This window comes from Oxyura jamaicensis, chromosome 17 (assembly GCF_011077185.1).
Source record: "Oxyura jamaicensis isolate SHBP4307 breed ruddy duck chromosome 17, BPBGC_Ojam_1.0, whole genome shotgun sequence".
In the NCBI taxonomy this organism is placed as follows: domain Eukaryota; kingdom Metazoa; phylum Chordata; class Aves; order Anseriformes; family Anatidae; genus Oxyura; species Oxyura jamaicensis.
Window position 1 is genome coordinate 5,151,543 of NC_048909.1, and position 24,842 is coordinate 5,176,384.

Here is a 24,842-nt window from a genome sequence, read left to right on the forward strand (position 1 = left end):
ATTACACGCTACGAGACTCATTGAATTCAGTGGTAAAGCCTCCATCTTGTATGTCAAGAGCCTGGTTTCTTCATAATCACACATTTTATCCCTGGATACTGGGACCAGATGCTTTCTCCAGTCTTTCCTCCTTTACAGTTCCACTTCTGGTTAAGACTTTTTTATGATTATGTCGCTGTACTTTGGTTTAGCTCTGGAAGAGACTGCACCAAATTTGGCTGGAGGAACGATTCGTCTCCTATCCAGGAGCTCTGGGTGGGCGGCCGAGCTTCCCATGTTCCAGGTTTCCTCCTGGAAACTATCCCTGTCAGCTAGGAGTCACACCAAGCTGTTCCCTCCAGTCTGACGCTGTTTTAAGCCTGCCCCAGGCTATGGTGGAGCACAGATTTCAGCTAACTGCACTGACGTGGGCTTAGAGCCAAGCTGCCGACTCCAAAGTCGAATAACAGCTGAATTCCCTCCTCAGATCTAGCAGTAGCCTGAATTTATGAACACTGTTCAGTGCTACCTAGATTATTGCTTATGTGCTTTTTAGGAGCTCATCTTTTATAAAGGCTTTCCTGTTCTGGTTTCTGCCACTTGTATTGATTTTCATCCATATTTAGGACCTGGAAGACTTGGGTTCAGGTGCTTTTGCTACTACGGGCTTGCTGAACTACCTTAGGCAGCTCTTGAAGTCTCTGTGTTCCACCCAGTGAGGTGAACAGATGATGCCATGTTTTACTGGGAAGATGAACTTATTCAAGACCACTAGGTGCCCGTGTGCTGTGGTTACAGCAGCTATACGGGCTTTCAGATGACAATTTGTCACTCCAGTTCCTTAATTTTAACTAAAGTTATTTCAGTTTCATTGAAAATTCACAGTCAGGCTAAACTATCAGAGAATTTCAGGCTGAAAATTTGAGAGGAAATTAAGAATGGGACAATAAAAGTATCTGGGTAAAAAATGTCCTTTGAAAAGTTCAGTCTCAGCTCTTTAATTGAACAGCTTGTTACAGCAGAGCAGCATGGGTTGTGAAATAGTGCTGAGCACTCATCAACTGTCTATACCACAAGATACAATAGCTAGACAAAAAAGCCTTTATTTTCTATTACAGTGTAGTAAAAATAAAACTGAATAAACATTACCCCACTGATACTCTTTCAAAAGAGGGCAAGGGCACTGAACTTGGCTGGCAGTCGCATGTTTAATTGCAGCGACCTTCCTTGGAAATCAGATCCTGAAGATTTTGGCCCTACATATGCTAAAGTGCTTATTGGAAATACTACAGCTTACTGAGAAAGCACTTGACTGGCTTTTTATCCCCTAGCCTGTACTCCTCCTCACTGGAGGGTACATTAAAGTGCTCCTGATGGTGGTGTAAAGCTCACACAGTGCTGGCAGAACAGGAGCCCTTGGAATTGAATCTTCAGGTTGTTTCATCTCCCAGGAACGCGTTCAAGAGGCCTTAGAATTATTATTACTTCTGCCTGAAAGGTTAACAGATCTTTTGTGCTATATACAATCCCAGGATAAACTATTCTTAGCTGCTTATTCCAGATAATTCCTTAAATAGGCTTCGGAAAATATGCAGAGTGCTTTTAAAACACGATGTAAAAGGACATACCGGTGTTATGTGACCTAAGGTGGATACCCTGGCAGTGTCACTGGCTTGTGAGACCTATGCAAGAATGCCAAGTTAAACGGTTTAAACGGGGTCCTGCCTCCGCTGCCCTCATTTTACTGTCCTACCATCCATTCTCTTTCAAGCCTCTAAAGACAAAAATCTGTTTGCCTTGTAGGGGAAAAGAGCTCATCTTAAATAAATAGCTGAGCAATTAAAATTTTCCTTTTAGTAACTACTTCTGTTCTCTTCCATTTTCACCAAAAAAAAAAAACACAACTTATTACCACCCCCACACCCTTCCTCTGCCCTCTGCCTACCTCCGTCCCTTCCTGCTGGGACTCCTTGTGCAGGTTTCCCTCCCCTGACCCCAGGTAGCTGCTGTTCCTGGTCGTGGGATGTTTGGTGCCACTGAAGCACCCTGTTGTCACGTATCTTGTGGGGACAAGTGTCACCTTCTGCACAGGTGAGGAACGGGTGGCTGCTGTTACCACCTGCGGGCTGCCCGAGGAGGGTCCCGCTAACGCTGCGTCCTGGCGCTGGCAGGTCCGGCCTCCCTGCAGCTCTTGTGACTGCCGCGGACATCTGCCTCTTGACTAACGTTTTGTGTTTGTTGTGTTTTTTAGGGTCCTCCGGGTCCCCACGGAAACCCTGGCTTACCTGGCCCCCCAGGCCTGAAAGTAAGTATTCATTGGCACGAGGAGTTTTGCCTTCTCAGAGCTTTTGCCTTCTCATTTCAGAGACGTACCAGAGGGGGAAGTTCAGCCTTTTTTCGTCCTGCCCCACACAAAACAAGGAGAAGCTGAAGCCATTTATCCCCTCCCCTCTGCTCGGCACAGGCCCTCCAGCAGCACAGCACAAGCCTTTTCCTGTGCCTGCGGGAGACCCCGCTGTGCGCCATCGTTCTCGGTTCTCCCTAATTTCAAACACTGCCTAATTAGGATCCCGCTGAAGCTTGCTCTGTGCCAGGGAGCACGCTGCTTTGCTGAGATGAGGGCAGCGGAAGCCTCCCACTCACAAAGTCTCACCACGTCCTGATTTGCTCACTTTATTTCTCGTGTATTTTGCGGCCGATTCATCTGCCTTCGCATCCACACAGCAGTGGGGGGCCAGCAGCACCCGCTTCTCCTCTGCCTTCCTCCTCCTGAAGGTCCCTGACTTCTCCTTCCATCTGCAGAGTTCCTGGGCAGCCAGCACTCTTCCCAAACTGCTTGCTCCTAGATGTCCTCATCTGTGAGTCACCTGTGAGGTCTCAGTGCCAGAACCCTGTGTTTTCCCCCTTTTTTTTATCCTGTGCATGTGTCCCCCCATGGTGCTGGGGGCATCCCCCTCTGCCAGGCCCCTGTCCTTGCCCAGGGACGTTTACACGGATTCAGCTCTGAAGGGGAGCTAATTCAGTGCTGCAAAATCCTCCAGAAAGGTGTTTGAATTCCCAGCTTGTTCCTGTGTGTGAGACTTTGTGCTGCCTCAAGTCTGTGAAGTTCTTGGGAAATTTGTTTGCATTGTTTTGGTGTCATCGGTTACACGGGAATGGATTTATGTCTTGTAATGTCTTTCTGGGGCCAAACGGTCGTTGAGTTTCGAAGGGCAGAGCTTCGCAGAGGTTTTCACTAACAAGGAAGCTGTAGGATGTTTCAGCCAAACACAGAGAAAGGTGCAAGCAAGATTCCTTTCTTTTTATGATCTCATCAGTAGGCAGAGCCGTTGTAAGCACTACTGATGCTCTGGGAAAAAGATTCTGGAAACCTGGCGTGCTGCCATTACGCGATTAAAAATTAGGCACTGGAGACGTGGTGGTGAGCAGCAGCTGTTTTAAATTCTGAAGTATGGCTCTATGGCCTGCAAAGTGAGGCTGTAAAAGTTCTATATCTCAGTGTTCTGCATTTATTCTCCATCAGTGATTTCCAGATCACACGTGCTGAGTTTTACAAGTCAAATCAAAGTCTTTGTTACCTAACTTCCAGTCCTGCAAATTCAGCCTGATCCAATCTGTGCAATCAAACTGTTTTTGTATGCTATAGGATTTTTTTTTTGAACTTTAGTCCAATACCTTGTCAGAAATCATCATCTGGCTGTAATAAAGCTTTATTTGGCTGGCCTCCTATTAGAAATTAAAACTTCCTATAAGTATTTCACAGTCTGTCTGGCAGCAGAAGCCCTCAGCTGGGGGATGGCTGTAGCAGTCGGCAGCAGACATCTGGTGCCACCAGTCCGTACTGCGTAGTGTAATTTTACCCAGGCACCATTTGCAGGATCAGGCTGTTCTTCATGAGGCTTTGTCACAAGAAACATTGAGTTTGCAAAGGGATCTGAGAGCTGTAACCTGGGCCCAGATGTAACTCCACCTCTAGTAAGGAGAGCCTGCGATGCCACATTTGCAGGACCTTTGCATATGAAGCAGCTTTTGGAAGATGAGTATCAGCTCCCAGGACGTTGACTTCCCTCCTTCCCCTAACACCTCTGGTGTTACACCAGTCCCAGAAGCTGGGAGTCACAGGAAAGAAAGGGATTTCACCTCCTTACATTTTAAATACCAATTCCCTTCACCAGGCTTGACAAACCTGCACCTGGAACCTGATACCTTCTTAGCACATCCAGCCCATGGCCAAAGTTATGGACTGTGAAGGGCAGCCCCAGCCAGAACTTGTGCCGGGAGCCTTCAGGTGGCAGCGCTGGCTGGGCCAGGTCTTCCCTGAACAGCCATTAATAACATGGGATAGAAGGAGCAGCTCGGGAAAGGAAACTGAACTTTCCCAGATAGATATAGCTTGGAAATAATGACTAACACCAAGTCATTGTCACTTAGGAAGTAACCGGGAGCAGAGTTTTTATGGGCTGAATTAACAGAGCACTCACAAGGTCGGTCAGTGCCTACGTACGATGGATGTGATTCAGCACTGCAGCTGCCCGAGATGTCCGTGTGCATCTTTCCTCCGGGTGTATTGTGCTGGCGAGCACCAGTGTTGTGTTGTCAGACTGATGTTATTTCTGAATCCGTCCTGTGCGGAGCCCACCTTGTTCTGGTGGCTGGAGCTGAGCAGTCACAGGCCCTTGTACTGAGCAAGCTAAGCTTGTACTTAGCTCTCTTTGCACGGAGCTGTATGTGGCTGCGGAGCCAAATTCCCACTGATCTGTTTGGGCATGCTTCCACTGACTTCAGTGGCAGTACACCCACTCGTGCCACCCGAGAAATTAGCTCATGTGCTTTTCTCAGCAATTTATAACGTGCAACACTTGAAGAGGCCTTCCTGCCACTTCTTGGCATTTCATTTTTTTGTCCTTGGCAGTTGCAAAATTGCTGTTGCATCTAATTAGAAAAGCCTGATTGTTACAGATAACCTCTTAAACAGATGCAGCCATCTATTTGGCTGGGGATGCTGGCTGTGGGATCTGTAACCTGCTGCGGGGGCAGGAGGGGTGTTCTTGCTAATGCAGCTCTGAGGATGTCCTAGGAGTGTTTGGGACCGGGAGGAAAGTTACCTGTCCGGCAAGGTGTGTTTTCCAAAGGAACTACCAGAGTTGGGTTTGTATTTCTCATCCAGAAGCCTTTGCCTCAGATGCTGGTATGTTTTGCTTAGATGACTGCCCTGGATAAATCTCTCTTGTTACAGCGTGAGGCAAAGTTGAATTTTCCTTTTAGTGAATGGTTTGGCTCTGATGCCTCTGATGTTTGAAATACTATTAGTGGGATTGCAAAGCTGAGGTGTTTCAATTGCACAGCTGTCCACTTCTCCCAGGTAGGGAAAAAAAAAAAAAAAAAAAAAAAAGAAGAAAGCAATTTCTTCCTTTACAAGAGGAAGTCAGGAGGGGGAAGCGAGAGGCTTGTGGGCAAGGTGCCGATGGACAAGGTGTAGGTAATTCTCATGTTGTGGTTGCTGCACGAGAAGAGTTGGGCACTTCATCCTCAGTCGCAGCCCTCAACATCTAGCCATCTGTTCTCTCTGGCCCTGATGCAGTCTTGTTGATTAATCTTAGGAAAGTGTGATTGCGCCATGGCCGAGCTCCCCCCCTGTGTGAGGACTGCAGCAGTGTTGAAAATAGAACCGTGGTATGAGGCACAGTCCTCACTAACATGGTCTGGAGCTTTCCAGGGAAAAATGTGAGAGGCTTGTATTCCTCTGCAAGGCTTGCTTGGAGTCATCTCACTGAGCACATTTGTGGAGGGTGGTGGGTGTCTACCAGCAGCACTATATTCATTTTGCAGAGTAGAAGTCAATACCCTGTGATTTTACTGCTGTAACCTGTTCCAAGCAATGATAGCACCCACGGCCTGCTCAAAGAGTGGGAGAATTGCCCTGAGAGCAGCTGTGTGCAAAGCAAGATCGCCTGCATGACTTCATTTACTGCTTGGAAGGCAGGCAGCCTTCATTCAGAATCTGTACAGACGCATCTGCCTTGAATCAGCAGTGCTCCCTACAGTCCGTAGCCAAGCAGTCTCTCCCAGAACCTTGTGATGGCTGGTGGAGGAGGAGAAGGGGAGACTGACACTCCGCTAGGTGGGAAGTACGTCTGGGATGTCGTCACAGTGATGCTGCATGGAAAATCAGCTGGCCATAGCTAGATCTTTGTGCTGTCAATGAGAAAGGCCAGGTAGTAAATATTATTACTCCTTTGTAGGATCTCGCTTTCCCTCCAAGCACTTCACTTGACAAAGATTAATTACCCCTCACAACTGTTCTGTGCTTGGGGGTTAGTTTTGAATCCCATGCTGCCGACGTGGCATGCAGAGATAGGGACTTGTTTGTGATCCCAGTGGTGTTACACAGCCAGTGCCTGATACTGTCCTGGCCGTGCCAGCACGATGTTATACAGACCTAAGCTGCTGGGCGTGCTAAGCCTTACCTCTCCCCTGCCAAAAGAATCTGGCATGCTTCAAATCTCTTCTACTTTTTCCTGCTTCTGTCTCTTAACCTGTTAGGTAAACACACCACCTTTCCTCTTTTTAAGATTTTAAATCAGGATTTTCAAAGGAATCTACTGAAATTAGATGTTCATATGCTGCTGAAATTCCAGTCTGTGTTTGTCAGAAGATCGGTCTTCAATTGTAGTTTCTCTCGTCACGGTTATTGAACAAGAAAATAATGCATACTGCCACTTAAGATAAAGTGTGCCTCTTCCCTCCGCCAGCCTGAAAGCCTCACAATTGCTCCGGCTGCTGGTGCTGTCTAATTAGTGTAACTTTCTCTCCAGTTTCATCTATTCCCCACAGTTAAAGAAAGCAACAGCAGCTAGGAAGTTGTTAAGAAAGACGGTTTAGCCGCAGTAATAGGCTTGGTAATTATTTTTGTGATGGTACTTGTAGACAAGGAAGAAATCACAGCTGTCTAGTCTAATAAGTATCAAAAGTCCTGATGTTGCCGTCTTCCAGATATCCTTTCTTTAGTCAATTTAATACTGTCAAATTCCATTTAAAACTCAACCCTTTAGCAGCAGCACTCAGTCACCCAGAGCAGCCCCAGGAGAACAGAGCTATACCCAGGGGCTGTAGGGATAGCTCTTTAGGTGTAGCAATTGAGATTCGAGGATGAAACAGAGATAAAACCATGTGTTTCTAATCTGGGGTCTTGGTGAAATCAAAACAATATCTATGGGCAGGATCCTTAGATTATGTCATTAATTTAAGTTTTTTGTTTCAGGGTCAGAAAGGAGATCCTGGGCTGTCGCCTGGAAAAGCTCGCACTGGACAGAAGGTAAGACTGACCAGGCTACACAGGAATCAAGACTGTGCTGGACTTATTGTATAAGCCCTGTGCGTTCATGTGGAGGAGGTCCATACTGCAGCCATAAACTGCACAGCCACTCAGGTAGATTTAGGACTAAAAATTAAGACATAGACCCTGGATTCAGGACCAAAGAGTCAGCTAAGGTAGTGGCCACAGAGCACGGAAGTGCCTGCTGCCACAGCTTTTTGTTGTCCAGGTGTTTATCTGTCTTAGGTGTAACCTGCAGCCCAAACTTAAAACCTTGAAGGCAAAAGAAATGATGTTCTTGCTGAGGAGCAGTGCTTCGCCTCCCGTCAGAAACGCAGCCCTCAGCAGACTGCTGCTTTGAGAGCAGTTTTGCCGTCTCACTGGCAGAGGAGAACTTCTCAGACCACTGCACTGCCAAAGTGTGGATCCTGCTGTGTGGTAACCAGAAGCCTTCCCACCAACGTCTCCTCAAATTGACACAAAGCACACACACAACTGGGAAGCGTGGCTGCTTTCTGGATGTAGCAACTGTTAAGGATCAGAGTTGTCTTGCTAATTCCTTTCAATGAATTATGAGCCCCCTTTTTGCTGTTTCACAGCTGAGTGAATTTTACTGAAGCAGCAAGGCCTCACAGAAGTCTAGAAATGAATAGAAGAGTGATCAGAGCTTCCCAGCATCTACCTCAGTTACTTCTTTCAGTAGTGTCTGCACAATGCTTCATAATTCATGTTCAGGGCAAGAAGCCTGCTTCTCTTCCTTTCATCATAAGCCTTGCTGTAAATGCACAGCTAATAGAAAGCATCAGCCACGAAGAGCTCAGGCCCTTCATTTGAAACCAGATGCCTCAATGAAGTACTGCACGCCACACAAACGTGAGATGGAGGGTGACACTAACACAATGAGATGGCTAAGTCTGAAATGATGCCTTTAACTTAACAGCACGAGATGCCTTTTGAAATGTCGGGTGCTATATTGGAACGGCATCACATGGAAACCATCCACACGGACAGTCTGGAACTGTTCTCTTGCAAGCATGCTTAATGTAAGAAAGGGAGAGATCCAGATCGCTTTCAGCTCATGTTAACAAGGCTTTGTTCCTGTTAGCAGTAATACAAACAAGAAATTTCCAGCAGGACTTTGGAGTGATGCCTCATTTTCAAGCTAGATACTCCAAATGTTAGAGACCCTAAAGGTTTTTTTTTTGATCCTAATCAGAGGAGGCCAAAATATACTTGTGCTAATGGATCGGATGTTAGAGAGTTCCCACACCAAAGCGCTTCTCTCTTTCTATGATGACTTGGGTTTGCCAGCTGGGAAGTGATGCAATCTCTTTTCAGAAGTGCAGGCCACCGAAAAGCCTCTCCCAAGAGCAGCCTGTAAAGGTTCAGTCCATATTATGTAGGCAGGTTAAATGCCTACACCAACAGAGCCACCTGAACTGGAGCCGTGAGCTGAGCCAGCGTGGTAGCACAGTATGAGCAGAACCACAGGATTTGGCAGGGGATATCTGTTGTTCTTGTTGCATTTAAAAGCTAGAATTTTCTTGCCTTAGAGACTTAAACACCTATCGAAAGGCAAATGAAGCAAGTGGCTGAATGAGAGCCTTTTTTTAAAGGCTCATTCTGCTGGTGAAAAGCTGGGCTCCAGCAGCAGCTGTCACTAATTAACTGGGTTTATAATTTATATAAGCCAGTTTAAAGAGATGGTGTTTAAATCTACAGTTCTTACCCATTCTGTTTTTGAAGTGTCGCAATTAGAATCAGAAATCTCAATAGCTGGGTACTACCATAGGCAAAATAATTTCAGTAACAGTATGCTAAGCACAGGGACAATGCTGCTGAAAACTAATGCAACCTGCTTGCTTCCTACAGGGAGACGTGGGCTTGCCTGGTTTGACTGGGTTCCCCGGACCACCTGGTAGAAAGGTAAGTGTATGTCCTTTTCTAAGGGATAAAATCACTGTTGTTAATTGGAAATGCCCTCCTCTAACTCTAGCTGAAAGATTCAATTAAGCACCGATACCCAGCAAAAAAGTCTTCTGCCTGTTTCACAGGTGTGTAAACCATGACATAGGGCTGAAGCAACTGCCTGGGGGTTGTAACAGCAACACTCTGTATGAGTACGGAATGAAATTCTGAATCCAGGTTTCTCTTCCTTCTTTCTATGTGTTGTCCACTGCATGGCATCATCCCTCTGCACCCTGACACTGGGTCCTCATGAGGAGGCTGAGTTCAGATCTGGCTCAGCTCATATGTTAACCGGGTGGACCTATGCATCAGTACTCAAAGGTTGGATTCAGGACAGGTTTAGGCACTCCAGGGGAAAACCTGACTGTCTCTCCTGCTAACACATATTTCAAACAAAACATCTGTAGGCCTCTGCTCTATTTTGCCTGGAGACTAACAGCACCAGTCAGGTTTTGCTTTATTTGCTTCCACATTGATGTTTCAACATTAGCATTACCAGCAACATGCCTATGCCTAGAAAATGACACACGGGGATAGAGCATTTAAGATCCTTCCATCCTTCATGTTGCAGCAGGGCGTGTGTGTGTGTGTTCACATGTACAAGTCCACACCACAGTACCTTAGTGATCCATACCTTGAGTCCACACCTTTCATATATCAAGGACACTTCAGCTGACCTTCCAGTTCCAGGCTGTTTTGGCAGGTTGGTTTGGTTTTCTGGAAGCTGTTGAAGGGAGCTGTTTGATAGCTGGGCTCAGCAGACATGATTCTCCTTCCCAGCGAGCCAACACTGACAGAGCAAAGTCAAGCAGTTAAAATCAGCACTCTTGGTCAATGGGCAGTTGAAGATATATTGCTGTTCCTCAGGCCAATTAGCTGCACGCAAACACCTACTCAAGTATGCTTTAATACTGTACGCAGAGAAAAAAGCTCTGGAGGATGCTGAAAGAAACCCTTCCTCTCCACAACAGTTCGTTGTATGCTTTATATTGGAATCAAACTGGTAAGAGTAGGGGACTGTGTTTATTTTTCGACTTCCAAAGCTGATCGTGCTGTATGGAGCTAGGAGTAGAAGAGTGATTAATTAGCCATCTTTTGCTGTCACAAACAAGTTCTAACAAATAAGGTGCAAAGAATATCATCTTCCTGGTATAACAGCTCATAAAACAAAACCTTGTGGTTATGATCAGCAAAATGCAATGTCAGGAAAACAAGGCCTCGTAGTGGAAAAAAATGGTCAAGGAATAAGAGATTGAACAAACATTCCTGAGTCCAGCACATGGCCTTCACATCTGATCTTGGCTTCCCTAGGACAGGATGAAGGCAGGGGTATGCTTCTGTTTCTTTGAGTAATGAACAAGTTGGATGCAGAATTTTTTCCTTTGGTACAGCTTAAAAAAAAAGTACCTCCCAGTAGCACTAGCCTGGCAGTGGTTTTGGTGTAACCTGGCTTTTATTAGCATCCTGTATTAAGAAAAAAAAATTACAGCTGTTGGAGAAAAGTTTGGAAAAATCTTTATTTGGATTCCCTGCTGGCATTCTCCCAGTGAAAATATGCTGGTGTTTGGCTGAAAATAGGCAACACAGCTTGGCTACCAGAAAACAGCTACGCCTTGGAAATGGACATCCCTCCCTCTGTCTCCATGGGGGACAATGAAAAGAGCTCTGAAGGCTTTGATCTGAGAATTCTGTGTAGAAACTTTCAAAGAGGCAAAAGAAACAAAACACTTATCTCACTAAATGAAGTGAATGTCTCAGCAGCGTGAGCTGGAGCCACAAGCAAGCAGCATATGGTTTTGGACAGCGTAGCTTACGCCACAGCGCCTGCCTCGTGGATACACACCTTTGGCTCTTTGTAGGACCAGAGAGCCTGGTCTGCCATGCACAGACATCTCAGCAGCACTCACTGCATCGTTACTGTCGGCCTCAAATGCTGTGGAGAAGCCAGTGGTTGTAGCAAAGTGCAAGATTGTGCAGGACAGCAACAGAGAAAGAAGAAGCTCTGCTAAAGTCGCTGAGGGACTAAAGGCAGAGCTGCAAACTGATCAGTGCTTGAAAACATCGTGTCATGCTGATCTCGCTCGCTGGCCTCTTTACTCCTTACATTTCCTATCAAAGTGCAGGATGGTTCCTTACAGCTAGGATAGCGTGAATTATAAATATCATCACAGATGAGCAAATCGTTCACTGGAGTGCAATTTCCTTTCTAAATCACAGCCCTTTGTGTTGAACACCCTGTAATCATCAGGAAGTGTTTGGATAAAAGAGCAAATGCAGTTGTTTTCATACCCTCTGCCCTGCCATTTTAGAGCTATTTGAAGAGGATTTAGCAGGTAAATGCTTTCACATTCCAGCTAACTTCAGCATATACAAGCTTTTCTGTTTTCTCCTCATTATAATTAACCTGAGACAGAAATAACTGCAATATACTGTCAAGAAACACGCATTTGAAGCTTCCCAGAGCTCACTATAAATAGTGAAGAGGGTATTTAATAGGATGCAAGAGCAGTAGAGTATGTATTTAACTTCAGTGGAATTCACTTACCGTTTTAGAGATAGCAGTGCAGTGCTTGGTGCAGACGTTAGCTCAGGGCATGCTTTGAGTGCCTGAGGGGGCTGTCACCCAGCCTCCTGCCCTAGGTGGACAGCAGAGGCTTGAAATCCCTGTCCTGCAGGAACCCAGCCACAGCAGGATGATCCAGAGCAGTCAGGCACCTCTGTCTTGTCAGTGGAAGGAATGGGACTTCTCTGGGGGTGTATATCCATGGAGGTAACTGCTCCAGCTCTCTGGAAACAGACGTAGCTCCTGCTCCAGGCCGTGGCTGGAGGAGCTGGGAAGAAACCCATGGGCTCCATGCTGTGCCAAGGTGTGTCTGGCCATGCTGAACCCCAGGCTGTTTTTGCTGGCAGCTCTCTGGAAGAGGTGAGGTGGGTACCAGAACAGACTCCCTCGGTCTCACAGCACCCTACTGGTCCTGGCTGCAGGGACAGGCCGTGTCTGGCCTTCCACACCCAGGTGGGTTTGGACCTTTGCAATCCCAGCCATCTCCCCTCCTTTCTGCCAGAGCTGGGCCTTGTCCAGGAACCAGAGAGCAGCTAAACATGACAGGATCTCGAGGGGCAGACTGCTGGAGCTGTGCAGGGAATCCCATCTGCTGGTGCTGCTCTAGATGCTGCTGGGCACTTCCAGTGTAGGAGCCACGGGCTGAAACGTGCTAACAGCATTCAGAGAAAGAACCTTCTAGGAAGTTCAGATAAGGGCCAGCCGGTAGCCAGATGGTTTTTCAGATCGTCCACCACCTTCTCGGGGTGTGCAGCTCAGAAAGAGCGGGCCGTGATACATCAGCAAGGTTGAGCAGGGGAGAGATTCGGTGAAAAGGGAATTGACGTTTTTCCAGGCCAAAATGTCTGAAATAACAAGCAAGGAGGAATGCGAAGGGGAGTGGGTAGTAGCCAGGATGGCTGAGAGCATTGCATACCTCCGCCAGCGCAGGCTTAGGCTGCAGGTCTAAAATAGCCCATGGGAAGAATAAAAAAGCAGTTAAAGCAGAGGTGTGGACCTGGGAGCAGAAACAGGCCTGGGTTCATCTGGTGAGGGAGGCGAGAGGCTGAGGCCTTGGCCAGGGCTTGGTCGGGGCTTCCAGAGCAGGGGGCTGCTCCCCGTGGGCTTCGCAGACAGGCAACGTGTGCGGGAAGCCCTGGGCCAGGACAGGGCGAGGAGCAGGGGCTGAGTTGCAATTAGCAGTTGTAACCCACCCTGAAAGCCTTTTGTTATTTCTGTAGTATGTGCACAAGGATTATTTCGTGTTTGTTTTCTCTGTTCATTTGCTTCAGGTTACATTTTCTGCCCCCCCCCCCCCCCTTTTTTTTCAGTCTTTCTAGTAGCCCAGCTAAACAATCACCTCTCTAACCGAATTTAATCTTCTAATCTGCTCTGACTCCACTTGACAGAGTTTTGATTTGTTTTAAATAGCTGAAGTAACATAATAAAGGGAAACAAAAAAAATCTGAAGTGCCTGCCACTTGTAGAATTTAGCCGGTGTTTGGAGAGAGATTTAGCTAAATCCTGGGGAAAGGGAACTGTCTTAAAATACATACTGATCAGTCTGCAGCTGAACAGGCTACCGTTGTAAAGCTCCAGTGTCTGCATCTCAAAAAAAAAAAAAAAAAAAAAAAAGAAAAGAAAACTGAAGCAGGTTTATGAAAGACCTGTGAGAATGATTTGAAGCCTGCAACACCTGCCAGCTAGCAAACTGGATTAAGAAACTCATTCAAAGTAATTCAGCAGAAATCAGGTTAAGAGAGAGCTCGCTCACCATTTTAGGTAGCTTGATAATGAAGAGCTCTGGATGTTGTCATACTGTGTAATAATTAGATTAGAAAAGCTGGAAGCTAGACAAGTTCAAGCTAGAAACCAAGCTGAAACTTCCCATGGCAGTAAGTGGTTTTGGTGCTGTTTCCTATGGCATTTCAACTTCTAAAGCAAAAGTGAGGGCTCTCTCTGAAATGCGAGTGACCTACTTCATGTAGGGATTGGTGCAAGAACTGCCAGATGAAATTACACAGGAATGATCAGTGCTTTCACCGTGGGCTTGAGATCTGCAGTTGAGAGCCAGGCTTTTCTGAAGGAAGCAGCTCAAGTCCCCCAACTTGCCCAAAGCTAACACTTTACCCTACAGGCCTGTGGTTTCCTAAGGATGAAGGATAACAGTGTGGATTACAAATAGCCAGACCTGATTGTAGGTACAACTGTCTGTTGATGGAGCAACTCCTTCTCAGGTAGCTGCCAGCCAGACCCTGGTGTTGCAGGCTGCTGCCACACCGCCTTGCAGCACAGCCTGGGAGCATCAGCAGGATTTGGGCTGTGCAAACAAAGTAGCACATTAAAAGGTTATGATTGTGTAGTGCTAGCCCATATCCAAAGACCTGCTTCTTGTCAGAACTTTAGTCCTACCTGCAAAGAGAAATTCAAACCAAACCTTATATAAATAATTATTTTTGTTTTCTAATTCATCTTTTTCACCCTATTTCAACAGGGATATAAAGGGTACCCTGGACCACCAGGTCACCCTGGAGACCAGGTGAGTCTTCTCAATTTCCTCAACCTGCAAAGAGGGATGGATTGACTGACTCTGATGCTAGTTTGGATCCTGTACAGCCTGCTCAGTGTGGACAGCCAGCTCCTGCCAGGGGCAGCTTGGTACACACAGGGGATGCACAGTGAGGTCCTGCACTGCCAGGAGCTATGCACACACACTGAGCATCAGCAGGTTGGTGGGAAGACACTGCCTTGGAGTTTCTAAATTGAATTTCTAATTTTTAATTGCTCAACCACGTAGGTTAATGTGGTGGAAGAAATACCAGCTCACCCTATTCCCCCCTTTTTTTTTCTTTTACATTAATTTCACCTGGAGTTTACTAGCCGCATCATATTAAGTACTAACATGTAATTCCCCTCCCAAAGCCCATTCCCCCTCTCCCCTTTTCCATCCCCCCTTTATTTGGTTAAGTCTGATGTTTGCAGTTCAGAAAAAAAGGGCAATGAATAGCAGGCCCTGTTAGCAATGATGTTAAAGGATATTATACATGAATCCATTTAGTTCTGAAGAATTTTGGCAGTGCTTCCTCACCAGTAAAATGCTTCCATATGCCAGATATAGATGCAGCCTTACACCTTCTCTTAGCCTCCTTGTTTCAAACTATCTGCTGCTTTCACTGCAGATGGAGGGAGAAGGAGAAATACCAACACTTGCTTAATGCATGGATCCTACTGACAGGGCTTCTGCTTGCTTTTTTCCCCTCATTAATTTATTTCTCCATCTACCTTTAATATTTTCTTCTTCTCTATAAATTTGCATGAAGTTAATCCATTCTACCCCCTCTCAAAGTAACTAAAAAGGTTTCCCAAGCGTGGCATTCACTTTACCTTCTCTCTCTTCTTTCCACAGGGTGAACGAGGACCAGACGGAAGCCCTGGTGCCAAAGGTTATCCTGGCAGGCAGGTGCAGTAAATCTCATCGTGCTGTGCACAGACTAGGGATTTGGGTGTGCAGGTAGCTAAATATGTGCCCTGCTAAATACATGCCCCACTGAAGACAGTGCAGACCCCTGGAACAGAGAATCATAGAATCATTTAGGTTGGAAAAGTCTTGATGAAGTCCACATCCGGCTTTCCTTCTTCCCTGCCCGAGATCCTGTAGCAATGCCATGGCCTTTCACTGAGGGAGACACTAAGGTTGTTAGAAAGTATTTTATGATTTTGATGGATAAAACCTGAATTTCTGTAGCAAAATCTGAAAAGTTTTTGCTTCAGTATTAGACCATGAGAAAACAAACAGAGCAGAGAAACAAACCTGAAAGCTGCTAGCTCCTCACTTTCAGGCAACTTCTTGCATCTGATGTTGAACAGGTTAGAAAGCTGGGACATAAGGTGTATTTCTGAATGAAAAGATTTTAGCTAGTAAAATTTACTGATATAATCATATATATTCATATGTATAAAGTTATAAATGGACAACTAGCATATATAAATCAAATTTGCGGCTGCAAAAAAGAAGAATGAAAATCTAGTTTTTGTCTTCCATCTGAAAAATAAAATTACTAAGACAACATGGAGGAGTGTGTAAAGGAAAATGGATCAGGATCAGACACTTTATTTTCTTACTGATATAAGATGTGGAGTAGTTGGAAGAAAAGTAGAAAGTAGAATTTAAAAGACCCTGATTGGAATCTGTATGCAGGCAGGAGACAGGCCCTGTAGAATTTTACAGTGAAATGAGTTTGTCATATTTTTTAAAATGGACACATTATGGTTGGATTCCCCCATTTTTGTATTTACATACATAATTAAGAAGGTAGGCAGATGTCAAAGACCCCAGGCAGTCTGCTGTCTTTCAGACTTCCCATGAGCTTGTATGAGAGTTTTTACACAGATGTACATGGCCTTGGACTAAACATGAACTAGATCCGCAGAACAAGTCCACATTCCCTCCACCTCAGACTATCAGCAGTGTCTGATCTATTTTAATTTCTAAATTAGATCGGTACCTCACTCAGCAAATTGTAGGTGGAATACACAGATGTGTGCTGGAGAATGCAGATGGTAGACCTGGATGGAAGTTTTTATGCACCTGACTAAATGCTGCATTCATACCCTGAAAGGCTCTCAGAGATGTGCGTGCCAAAGAATCTCCTAGGTGTGAATGTGCATTAGATGACTAATATAAAACGGTCCGAGCTTTAATGGACATACAAGGCTAATGAATGCTGTTTAGCAATTCACAGCAGTGCTCTGCCCATCAGATAAGCAGGGTGAAATATTTGCGCTTGACATACGAGGAACAAAAGCACTTTCTTAAAATGTGGTTTGGGTCAGGAAAGTGACTTTTTTTTTTAAAAAAAAAAAAAAAAAAAAAAAAAAGGCAGCTTTTTTCAGTATATCTGAATGCCGTGTGTATCCAGCATCAGGGCTGTTTACTTTAATGAGATTTTACTACTTGTTACTCCTGTCAGCTGTGCTGGCTCTGCAGCGCTATGGGAGAGCGAGCTTGGCTCTGTTTTGATTTGTGCATCATAGGCAGAATTGTTAACTTCGCCCCGGTGGCTGAGTTCTCTGACTGGCAATGATGCATGAGCCAGAAAAGAGCACAAGTTGACTTTCAGAACCCAGGCTGTGCATGCAGTGCCGCCAGCTAAAGAAAATACGGACTTTGCCTTTTTTATTATTATTACTCTTTTTGCTTCCAAAAAAGCCCAACAATATTTGGAATTGGATAAAAATTGATCTGGAAACTTGCTAGAGAACAATAAACATGAAAATTCATTATGCATTTTTTACAGGGTTCCTTTTCACAGCAGTAGGGACAGAAATAGATGTTGATGCTGTGGAGGGTTGGAGATGTGTGACACCTGCACTGCTACGTGACCTTGTAGGCTGTAAAAATTAGAGGGGCTCTATCACTGCATCAGGGCCCGGCTATGTTCCCCAGACAGGTATCAAAATACATTTGTCACTGCTAGGTGTGTGTTCAGTTAGGCAAGAAATGGAAACGAGAGCTGTTGGGTACAGAGGATCACTGTACGTTGCTTCTGAAGTGTAATGCAACCTCTGGGCCCTGCTGCATTAGTCTTTCTGATCTTTATGATCAGAAATCATTACTTGAGCCCCGGGGAGGGCTCACTATGTGCAGCTGCTTCTGGTTCTGCAGAGTCACAGCTCCCCAACAATGGGAGATTTGTGTTTGTGTCATTTCGTGTTTTTTTTTTTCCTCCTTTGTTGATATGCCTTGGACTCAGCACTGAAAGCAGAATCATGCAGGGACGGTGCTGGAGACTTGGCAGTGCTCGTTAGGTGAAGTTAAAGCCTGTCCACATTTGTCTTTGTCTTCTCCCTTCTGTTCTAGGGCTTACCTGGCCCCATAGGGGAAGCTGGTCCAAAAGGCAGTCGGGTAAGCAGCCTTTGATTTGTGTTTACTTGTTTCTACAAAGTGCTTCTCAATGAACTGTATGCTTAATTCTGCAATCCTGAGACAAGTTCCTTTAAGTTGTTGGATTCAGGGGATTTGAATCGCACACCGCTTGTTTATTGAAACTCTGTTAAATTTTTAAAATTAAACTCTGAATATACCAAGATTAAAGATCAATGATGGTTCTGATGATGTAAAAATATGTTCCCTTCCTTACATTGCAGGAAGGGAAGAATGGTATACAAATTCCTACAAAAGACCAAAGTCTGAACTTTCTGCATGCCCCAACTCCCAAAGGCCTCTTTAGTTTCAATAAATGTGGTTCAGTGGTCTTTGACCATGCTGAATATGGGCTCTTTCGGGTATAGTCCTGAGTTTGGGAGTGATTTATATCATTATGCAGAAGGGCAAGCCAGCATCTTGAAGCCATGTGCAAATATAAACATTAATATTTCTGTTCTGCCTCATTTTGCTCATCAGATTGAATTGTTGGGAGTTCTTCCTCACTGCAAAGGTTTTTGTTTTCTTTTTTTTTTTAACAGTTAAGACTCCCTTTAATCACATTTTGTTCTTTTCCTGCAATTGTAAATCCACAATGAGATTCTGACCCAATAAAATTCCCTCTTTCCCTGACACGTGATACTTTCTCTATATGCCTTAAATTCAACCAGCTGGCTTTCATCACTGGGAAAACTGCAAGGAATAAACAAATGCTGACCCTCTAGCTAGCTGTATGCCTGAGCTGGGGAGGGAGAACACGTGCTCAGTGTCCTGCAGGGGAGAGGAAGGTCTGGGAGAGAACATCTTGCTCACCTCGCTTCTGCAAGCGATAACATTTTTCCTGGTGCATCCATTTCACTGACCTAACCAGGATCTTGCATAATTGTCGAGTGGTAGCTGTACAATTCTGAGATCACTGCTTAGCAGAAAGACTTGAAAATTATTTTCTGCTTTGCACCTGAGTGCTGAGTACTGAAGTATTTCTAGCTCCCCAAGAAAGCCACTTTCAGTTCGACTGCAGTCAATCAGAATTGGGTACAGATCTCTAAGGCGAGATCTCTGCATTTTGTGGAGTGAGGCAATCAGCTGTGGGCTCTTCACCTCCCCATCTCTGTTTTTTGCTTCTGCAGGGAGTAGTTCAGGAGTTGCATGGTTTGTCTTGGGGTTCAGGAGGCAAAGGCAGACAGCATCATTACAACGTGGCTGTATTTCCCAGCGGGATATCGTCCCGAAAGGAAGCGCAACCCAAAGGGAGCGATGGACTGGTGAAAGAATTTGGTGGGGCTGACAGTAAGAGATTTAGTGATGATGGAGAAAGAAAGATGAGAGAGAATCAGTGTTAGCGCTTGGCTCTTGTAACAGCGAGGTGCCACTGAGGGGGCTCCCTGCTGAAATTCACTTCCTCTCGATTTTGCATGTTTGGCACAAACAGTCCTTTGCAAAGGACCAGCACACAAGGTAACTTTGTGCTAACTGCTGAGCAAAGAGGATTAAACACAAGGCTTCAATTGTTGCAAGGGAAAGGAAATGTAGCATTTTATGCAGCGCGTCCTGTCTGAGCGGGATCTCAGAGCCGCACCGAAACATCGCGTACTGGAAATGCGACCGCTGCTGCTGAGTGTGAAAGGAATGGGTTACTTCTGCCATCACTCTGCTAACCTTGAACCAAGCTCCCTTTCCCTCAGGTACGCTCAGAGCCAGCCCAGGTAAGGTCTCTTGTTGCTGGCCTCTTCCTGCCCGGAACCCTCCTGATCCCTGGTGTGAGGGTATGTGCCCTTGGACTACATCGTGGAAGCCAGCACCATGCAGTCCATGGGCATATACACTTGCCTCAAGGTTTATTTCATCACGGCTGCCACTGACCGACGCTGGAGGATGCTCTGCTGCTCTTCAGGAAAGACAGACTGACTGGCTGCTAATGGATAAATAGAGTTGACTACTTGTTTCTTCTTTTCTTTAGGGATATATTGGTCTCCCGGGATTATTTGGGCTACCAGGGGCTGATGGAGAGCGAGTGAGTATTTTCTGAAGAAAACCTTGGTGTATTGCTTGACTGCAGTTCTTCAGAGCCTGGTGTAACCTTTTCTATCCCTTGTTCCTGAGAAAAGAGGCAAGCATGCCTTATGTTTGAACAGTCCTTCTTTAGCCTGTTTCTGCCCTTGCATGAAGACCTGTGTCCTTGTACGATGCTGATATTCCCCTCAGGAAAACCTGCACTTCAGGCAGGATCCTCAGACCACACCGACGTGTAGGAAGGAGCTTTTCTGTCCTTCACTCAAAATCTGCCGTCCTCCTCCCCCTTTCAAGCTCATCTTATTGCGATGGGGCTGGAGAACAACATGAGTGGAAATTTCCTGCTCCCACACGAGTGGCATCCCAGCCACAGTATTTTGGGTGTCCAACTGGAGGTGTCTGGAAGGAGCCTGCCTCTCGGAAGCAGCAGTGCCTGGGGTTTCTGATGATGGCTTTCCTTCCAGCTGCATCAAGTTGGGCAGTCAAGACTGTGGGGCCCATGGAAGAGCACCTATGGCTGTGTTCCCATGTGTCCTTCCTTCCTCCCACTCTCTCCATCGTGCCTTCACCAAGCCCATGTGCTCAGAGCTTTGCAGGACCTCCCTTGCTTTTTTGCTCCTTTCCCCCAAGTCCCCCCACATGCCTCATCTCCACCCATCCAAGGACTCCCTCTTTCCCCAGCACAAGCTCCTAAGGAAGGGCACTGTAAGATGAAGCCTGCTTTATTCTCACTTTTTCTCCCTCAAACGCAAGCTCCAGAAACCAGGGAGGCCCCGGGAGCGTGTGGGAGTGAGTGTGCCTGCCTGGGAGGGGACTGCCCTGCACTCGAGAGTGGCTGATTTAATGCTTGTATAACTAAATAAGAAACATAAACAGAAGTTCTCCAGCGAGCGCCTTGGCGGTGGCCTTCAGTTGGTTCCAGACCAGTAGCTTAATGACTGCTCCTGCTAAGCACAGCCTCAGCCCGTTGCCCTGGGTGTGGATGCTGCCAGCGTGTGTCCTCGGGGCCGTAGTTAGTGGGTGAAGGTTAATTGTCCTCTGCTCTCGCAGCTGACTGCAAGGAGCTGACATTTTGCTTCCCAAACAATGCCGCAGTCATTAGCCTGTTTTGCATTCCCCTTTCTCTTCTCATTTTGTTTTGTGTTGTTGGTTGGCTGTTTGCTTTCTCAACCAGACCTATTATTTTTTTTCTCTGTGTGTTTTCCTTGCAGGGGATCCCTGGAGTTCCTGGGAAGAGGGGCAAGATGGGTAGGCCGGTAAAGTTTTTCCTCGTCTATTATGCAGACTTTGTTGAATGAAACTGTAAACAAAACCCATGGCTTTTGGCTAGGCCCTTCAGTGTCTTCTGATGGGAACTAAATGGAGAGATCAAACAAGGCTTTCCATGTCTCTTTTCGCAAGCAGGAAGAAAACTGAAGATACAAGCGCTGTTCTCTTCCTTTCATGCTCTGCCCACTGCACAGGCATTTCTGTTCTTTGTTGCACTGTCCACACTCCCTTGGGTCCTACACTGCTCAGATTCCCTTCTGCAGTATCTTCCCTCCGTGCTCCCACTGAGTGTGCTGTTTAATTCCTGCTGTGACTGCAGCAACCCAGCTATTTGTGCTTGTTCTACCGGTCCCATCACGTTTCCGTTTGCTGTGATTCTCTCCAACCTTTGTATCGTCTCGGTTGGTGTGACGCCGGCATGCTTTGGTGTAGGCACGTTTCTGTCCTTGGTGATACAGACAGGTGAGATGAGGACACGGCTGATGGGCAAGGAGACCAGGTAAACCTGAGTGTGACCAGGAGGAAGAGGTGTGTGCAGGTAGGGCTGAATAGGAGGTGGGACTGAAAGCTGCACAGAAGGGGGTTTGTGCTGCCTGATGAGGGAATCAGTGCAGAGATCAGGAGTCAGGGCAGAGATCAGACACTTTCATACTCTGGTGTTTCTCGTTGCCTTTGCACCTTGTTCTTCATGTTAGCCTGAGTGTCTCTCAGTCTCCTGACGTTGCTCTCACAGGCTCCTTGTAAAACATCCTCTCACCCACACACGGAAAAACCCAGTGCTTTCCCCTTGTCCCCGTTGCATGCGAGCGCATGCTTCCCAGGATCCCCACGCCCACCGCGTGCTGTTCTCAGCGACAGCCATGCAAGCAGCTCGACAGAGCCCCATTCATCTGGGCTGGCTGCTCTTCCCTCGCCGGGATGGGGGAAGGTCAAGCAGATTTTTCTGGGGGTGGTGGTGGAAATGTGTACCAAGTCTTACAGTTCTGTAAGCCGCTCGTTGCACCAGAAACCTCCGTGATGAATAACTGCAGCGAGCCGGTCGATGTAGGGATGACTCACTGACCAGAGCAAAACAAACAAAGCAACTGTCGTTAGGTACAAGGCTTTCTGCTCTCCGGCTCCTTTCTGCACAGCGCACGCTGTAGGCTCAAAGCATCCCAGCTGTTGTTTGGCTCACGCCTGTAATCTTCCAGGCCAGGGTTTTTTGTCTGGTGGTCACTGTTACGAACAGGGCACTCCTCTGAGACCCAGGAATCTCGCAAGCACGGAGGCATTCAGGCTTGGGATCTAGAGAAGGGACTAAATGGCTGCACGTGAGCACCTTTGTTCTTCTCGGCCCTCTCGGAGAGCGGTGGCTCCATCCCCGTTTCGTGCCATCAGGTTTAATAAGAACTCCTGAATGGACTGATGCTGCTGATTTGTACTCCCAAGCATGAACACAGAGATTATGTGGCATCTAGAGGTATTCAGGAAATCCCTGGGAGAGCAGAAAGCAGGAACGAGCTGAGCTGGTTCCCTTCCCAGCACTTATCTCCTGGCCGGGGCTGTCTCCCAGCCAGCTTGCAGCTTTCGTGAGCCTGCTGTGATTTTTCTGGTCTCACATCCCCGCTCCGCGAGGTTTGCTGGCACGGCTGCTGTTCCTGTTCTACTTCAGCTCTGTCACAGCAATGGAGAGCTCTTGGGAGCCTTTATTAGCTACCATCCGAGGCTGGTAAATGCTCCGGGGAGTGGGGAAGGAGCTGTTATCAAACACATTTCTCTACCTAGTTTTGCTCAGTATGAGACAGCAGCGGATTAAGAGGAGCAGGGGGCTGAGGGAGCTTGCATGTGACACCGTGGGCCTCGCAGAATGATGTAAGAGCAAACGATTAAAATAGACGAGCTGGACATGAGTCAGATTTTGAAAGAGTTCCAGGGAAGTTAAGTTCTGCAGAGCTGTGCGGGACATGGTGGATCTGTCGTGGAAACAGCCGGCCCCACCTCCAGCTCCGCTCTCCCCGATGCGGGAGGCGAGCACGCTTCCCACCGTGGGCACTGGGGCTCCTGGATGAGGAGAGGCTGGGGCTCGGGGGGGAGAGAGCCGTGGTCAGAGCACAATGTGCTGAGGAGAAGGAAATACCTGCCCTCTGTACATCTCCGGGTCTGCTGCCTGCCTTAGAGGTAGGCTGGAGGCCTGGAGCTGAAGGGGCTGGCTGCTGAAACCTTCAGTTTTGCCATCACAGTGGCTGGCAAAAATGTTTTTTGTAGTGTTTTTACGGATTTTTATGGCATTCTGTTTGGCGTCTGGGAAGAAAAAAGGTATAAAAAAAGCCACGTGTCCACGATGGCAGCAGGGCCATGCTGGGGGAAGGAATGAGAGAAGCTGCTGTCCACTTCCATCAAGGCATGCAAGCAATCCACCAGTCTCAATTCACCTTTAGAAAGGAGACGTGCTGGCACTGAAGTAACACGCAGGAAGAGGAGACATGGCTGGTCACCATTCGAGGAGGGCAAAGCTGAAAGTGGTGTGTTTTTCTTACACTGTGGAAGACAGGTAGCTGCAGTCAGGTACGTCTGCGCTGTAGATTGTAGTAAACAAATAGAATATTAACGAATTACTCAAATAGAACGTAGTATTTTCAGAAGTTCTCAAGTCCTGTTAGAGAAAGAGGCTTAAAGGGGAACTTTCAGGAAATGCATCCAAAGTGCTTTGAGCTCTTTTTGGTTCCCCTGTGTTAACGGTGAGTGCTTGTGTCCCTTATTCTTTTTTTCACATATGCGGACTGTCAGTAGCACACCAGCAGTGCTGCCTTCTGCCTGATTTTAGCTTATAGAGTGGGTTTTTCAGTAGTATATTTTAAAAGAGATAGGAATGAACAAAGCTTAGTTCCAAGGCACACTTAGTAATTCTTGTGTTTGCCTGAAGTCTGTTCATGTCTTAGCAAAGACGCCTGAGGTTGCCTTCTGCTCTGAGAGCCTGGTGGTGCTGCTGGTCCCGTGCCTGGCCCGCCTGGAGCCTCGCTCTGCCAGGTACTATTCAAACACTTCGCGAAGGAAAAGGCCTGGCCCAGAAAGGCTCCATCAGGTTGGGTCCTGGGACAGCACAGGACCAGAGCAGCCCCAGGGCTGGGAGGCTGAGGTAGCAGGAGGGTTGAGCCAGTCAGTAATACCTCGAGCAGTCCTTTTGGCTTCCCTAGCTGTGCTGGTCGTTACTGTTCTCTCTTTTGCTGCCCCGTAGCTCATGCTGGTGAGCGATGCCCAGCTGTTGGATGCTGTGAGGGGGTGTCGTGCGTGCCTGCAGACCTCCAGCCAGGGGGCAAACACCTGCCGACAGCTCAGGCTCTGCCCCCTGGCTCCGCGTAGCCTTTGGCAAGTGCCAGCATCGCCGAAGTGCTGTTGGGAGGAGATAACGTGACATGGAGCTGGAAGTACAGGCACGGAGGGAGGCTTTGTACTCGGGATGCATGGCCAGGAGGCTGGGGGAGCAGCCGGAGCCTGCCAAGGCCAGGTGGGGAGATGCTGCACTGCCCAGGGGGAGGAAGGGGGTGCGGGGACTGGCTCTCCCCACGGTGTGCGACTTCAAGAAGCTGTTCGGCTCTTTCTGGGTTTGTGCAAAGTGAGGTAACACTCAGCTGCCCTTTGGGCTCAGTGACCGAAATGTGGCATGTGAGTGACAAGGCTTGCTGCTCCGATGTCAGAGAAGAGGTTCTGTGCAGTGGTGTGGGGATTTTAAGCATTAGGGATCCCTAGAGGGGGGATGCCAGAAGCCTCCCTTCCCTCTGCCTGTTGGCCACAGCATGGAGGTCACGAGAGCCAGCAGTGATCTGGCAGCTGCTCTGATGAAGGCTCAGTAT

At 47.1% G+C, this 24,842-nt stretch overlaps 1 protein-coding gene across 4 annotated transcripts in view; it reads left to right on the top strand.

Annotated features, from left to right (window-relative positions):
* COL27A1 (collagen type XXVII alpha 1 chain) overlaps positions 1–24,842 on the top strand; it is a 150,018-nt gene that overhangs the window by 31,258 nt on the left and 93,918 nt on the right. For all 4 annotated transcript variants that reach the window (XM_035341656.1, XM_035341657.1, XM_035341658.1 and 1 more), the window contains 8 exons: positions 2,231–2,284; positions 7,241–7,294; positions 9,167–9,220; positions 14,299–14,343; positions 15,211–15,264; positions 17,665–17,709; positions 19,688–19,741; positions 20,952–20,996. In XM_035341656.1, coding sequence (XP_035197547.1) covers positions 2,231–2,284; positions 7,241–7,294; positions 9,167–9,220; positions 14,299–14,343; positions 15,211–15,264; positions 17,665–17,709; positions 19,688–19,741; positions 20,952–20,996 — 405 coding nt within the window. The remainder of the gene's footprint in view (positions 1–2,230; positions 2,285–7,240; positions 7,295–9,166; positions 9,221–14,298; positions 14,344–15,210; positions 15,265–17,664; positions 17,710–19,687; positions 19,742–20,951; positions 20,997–24,842) is intronic.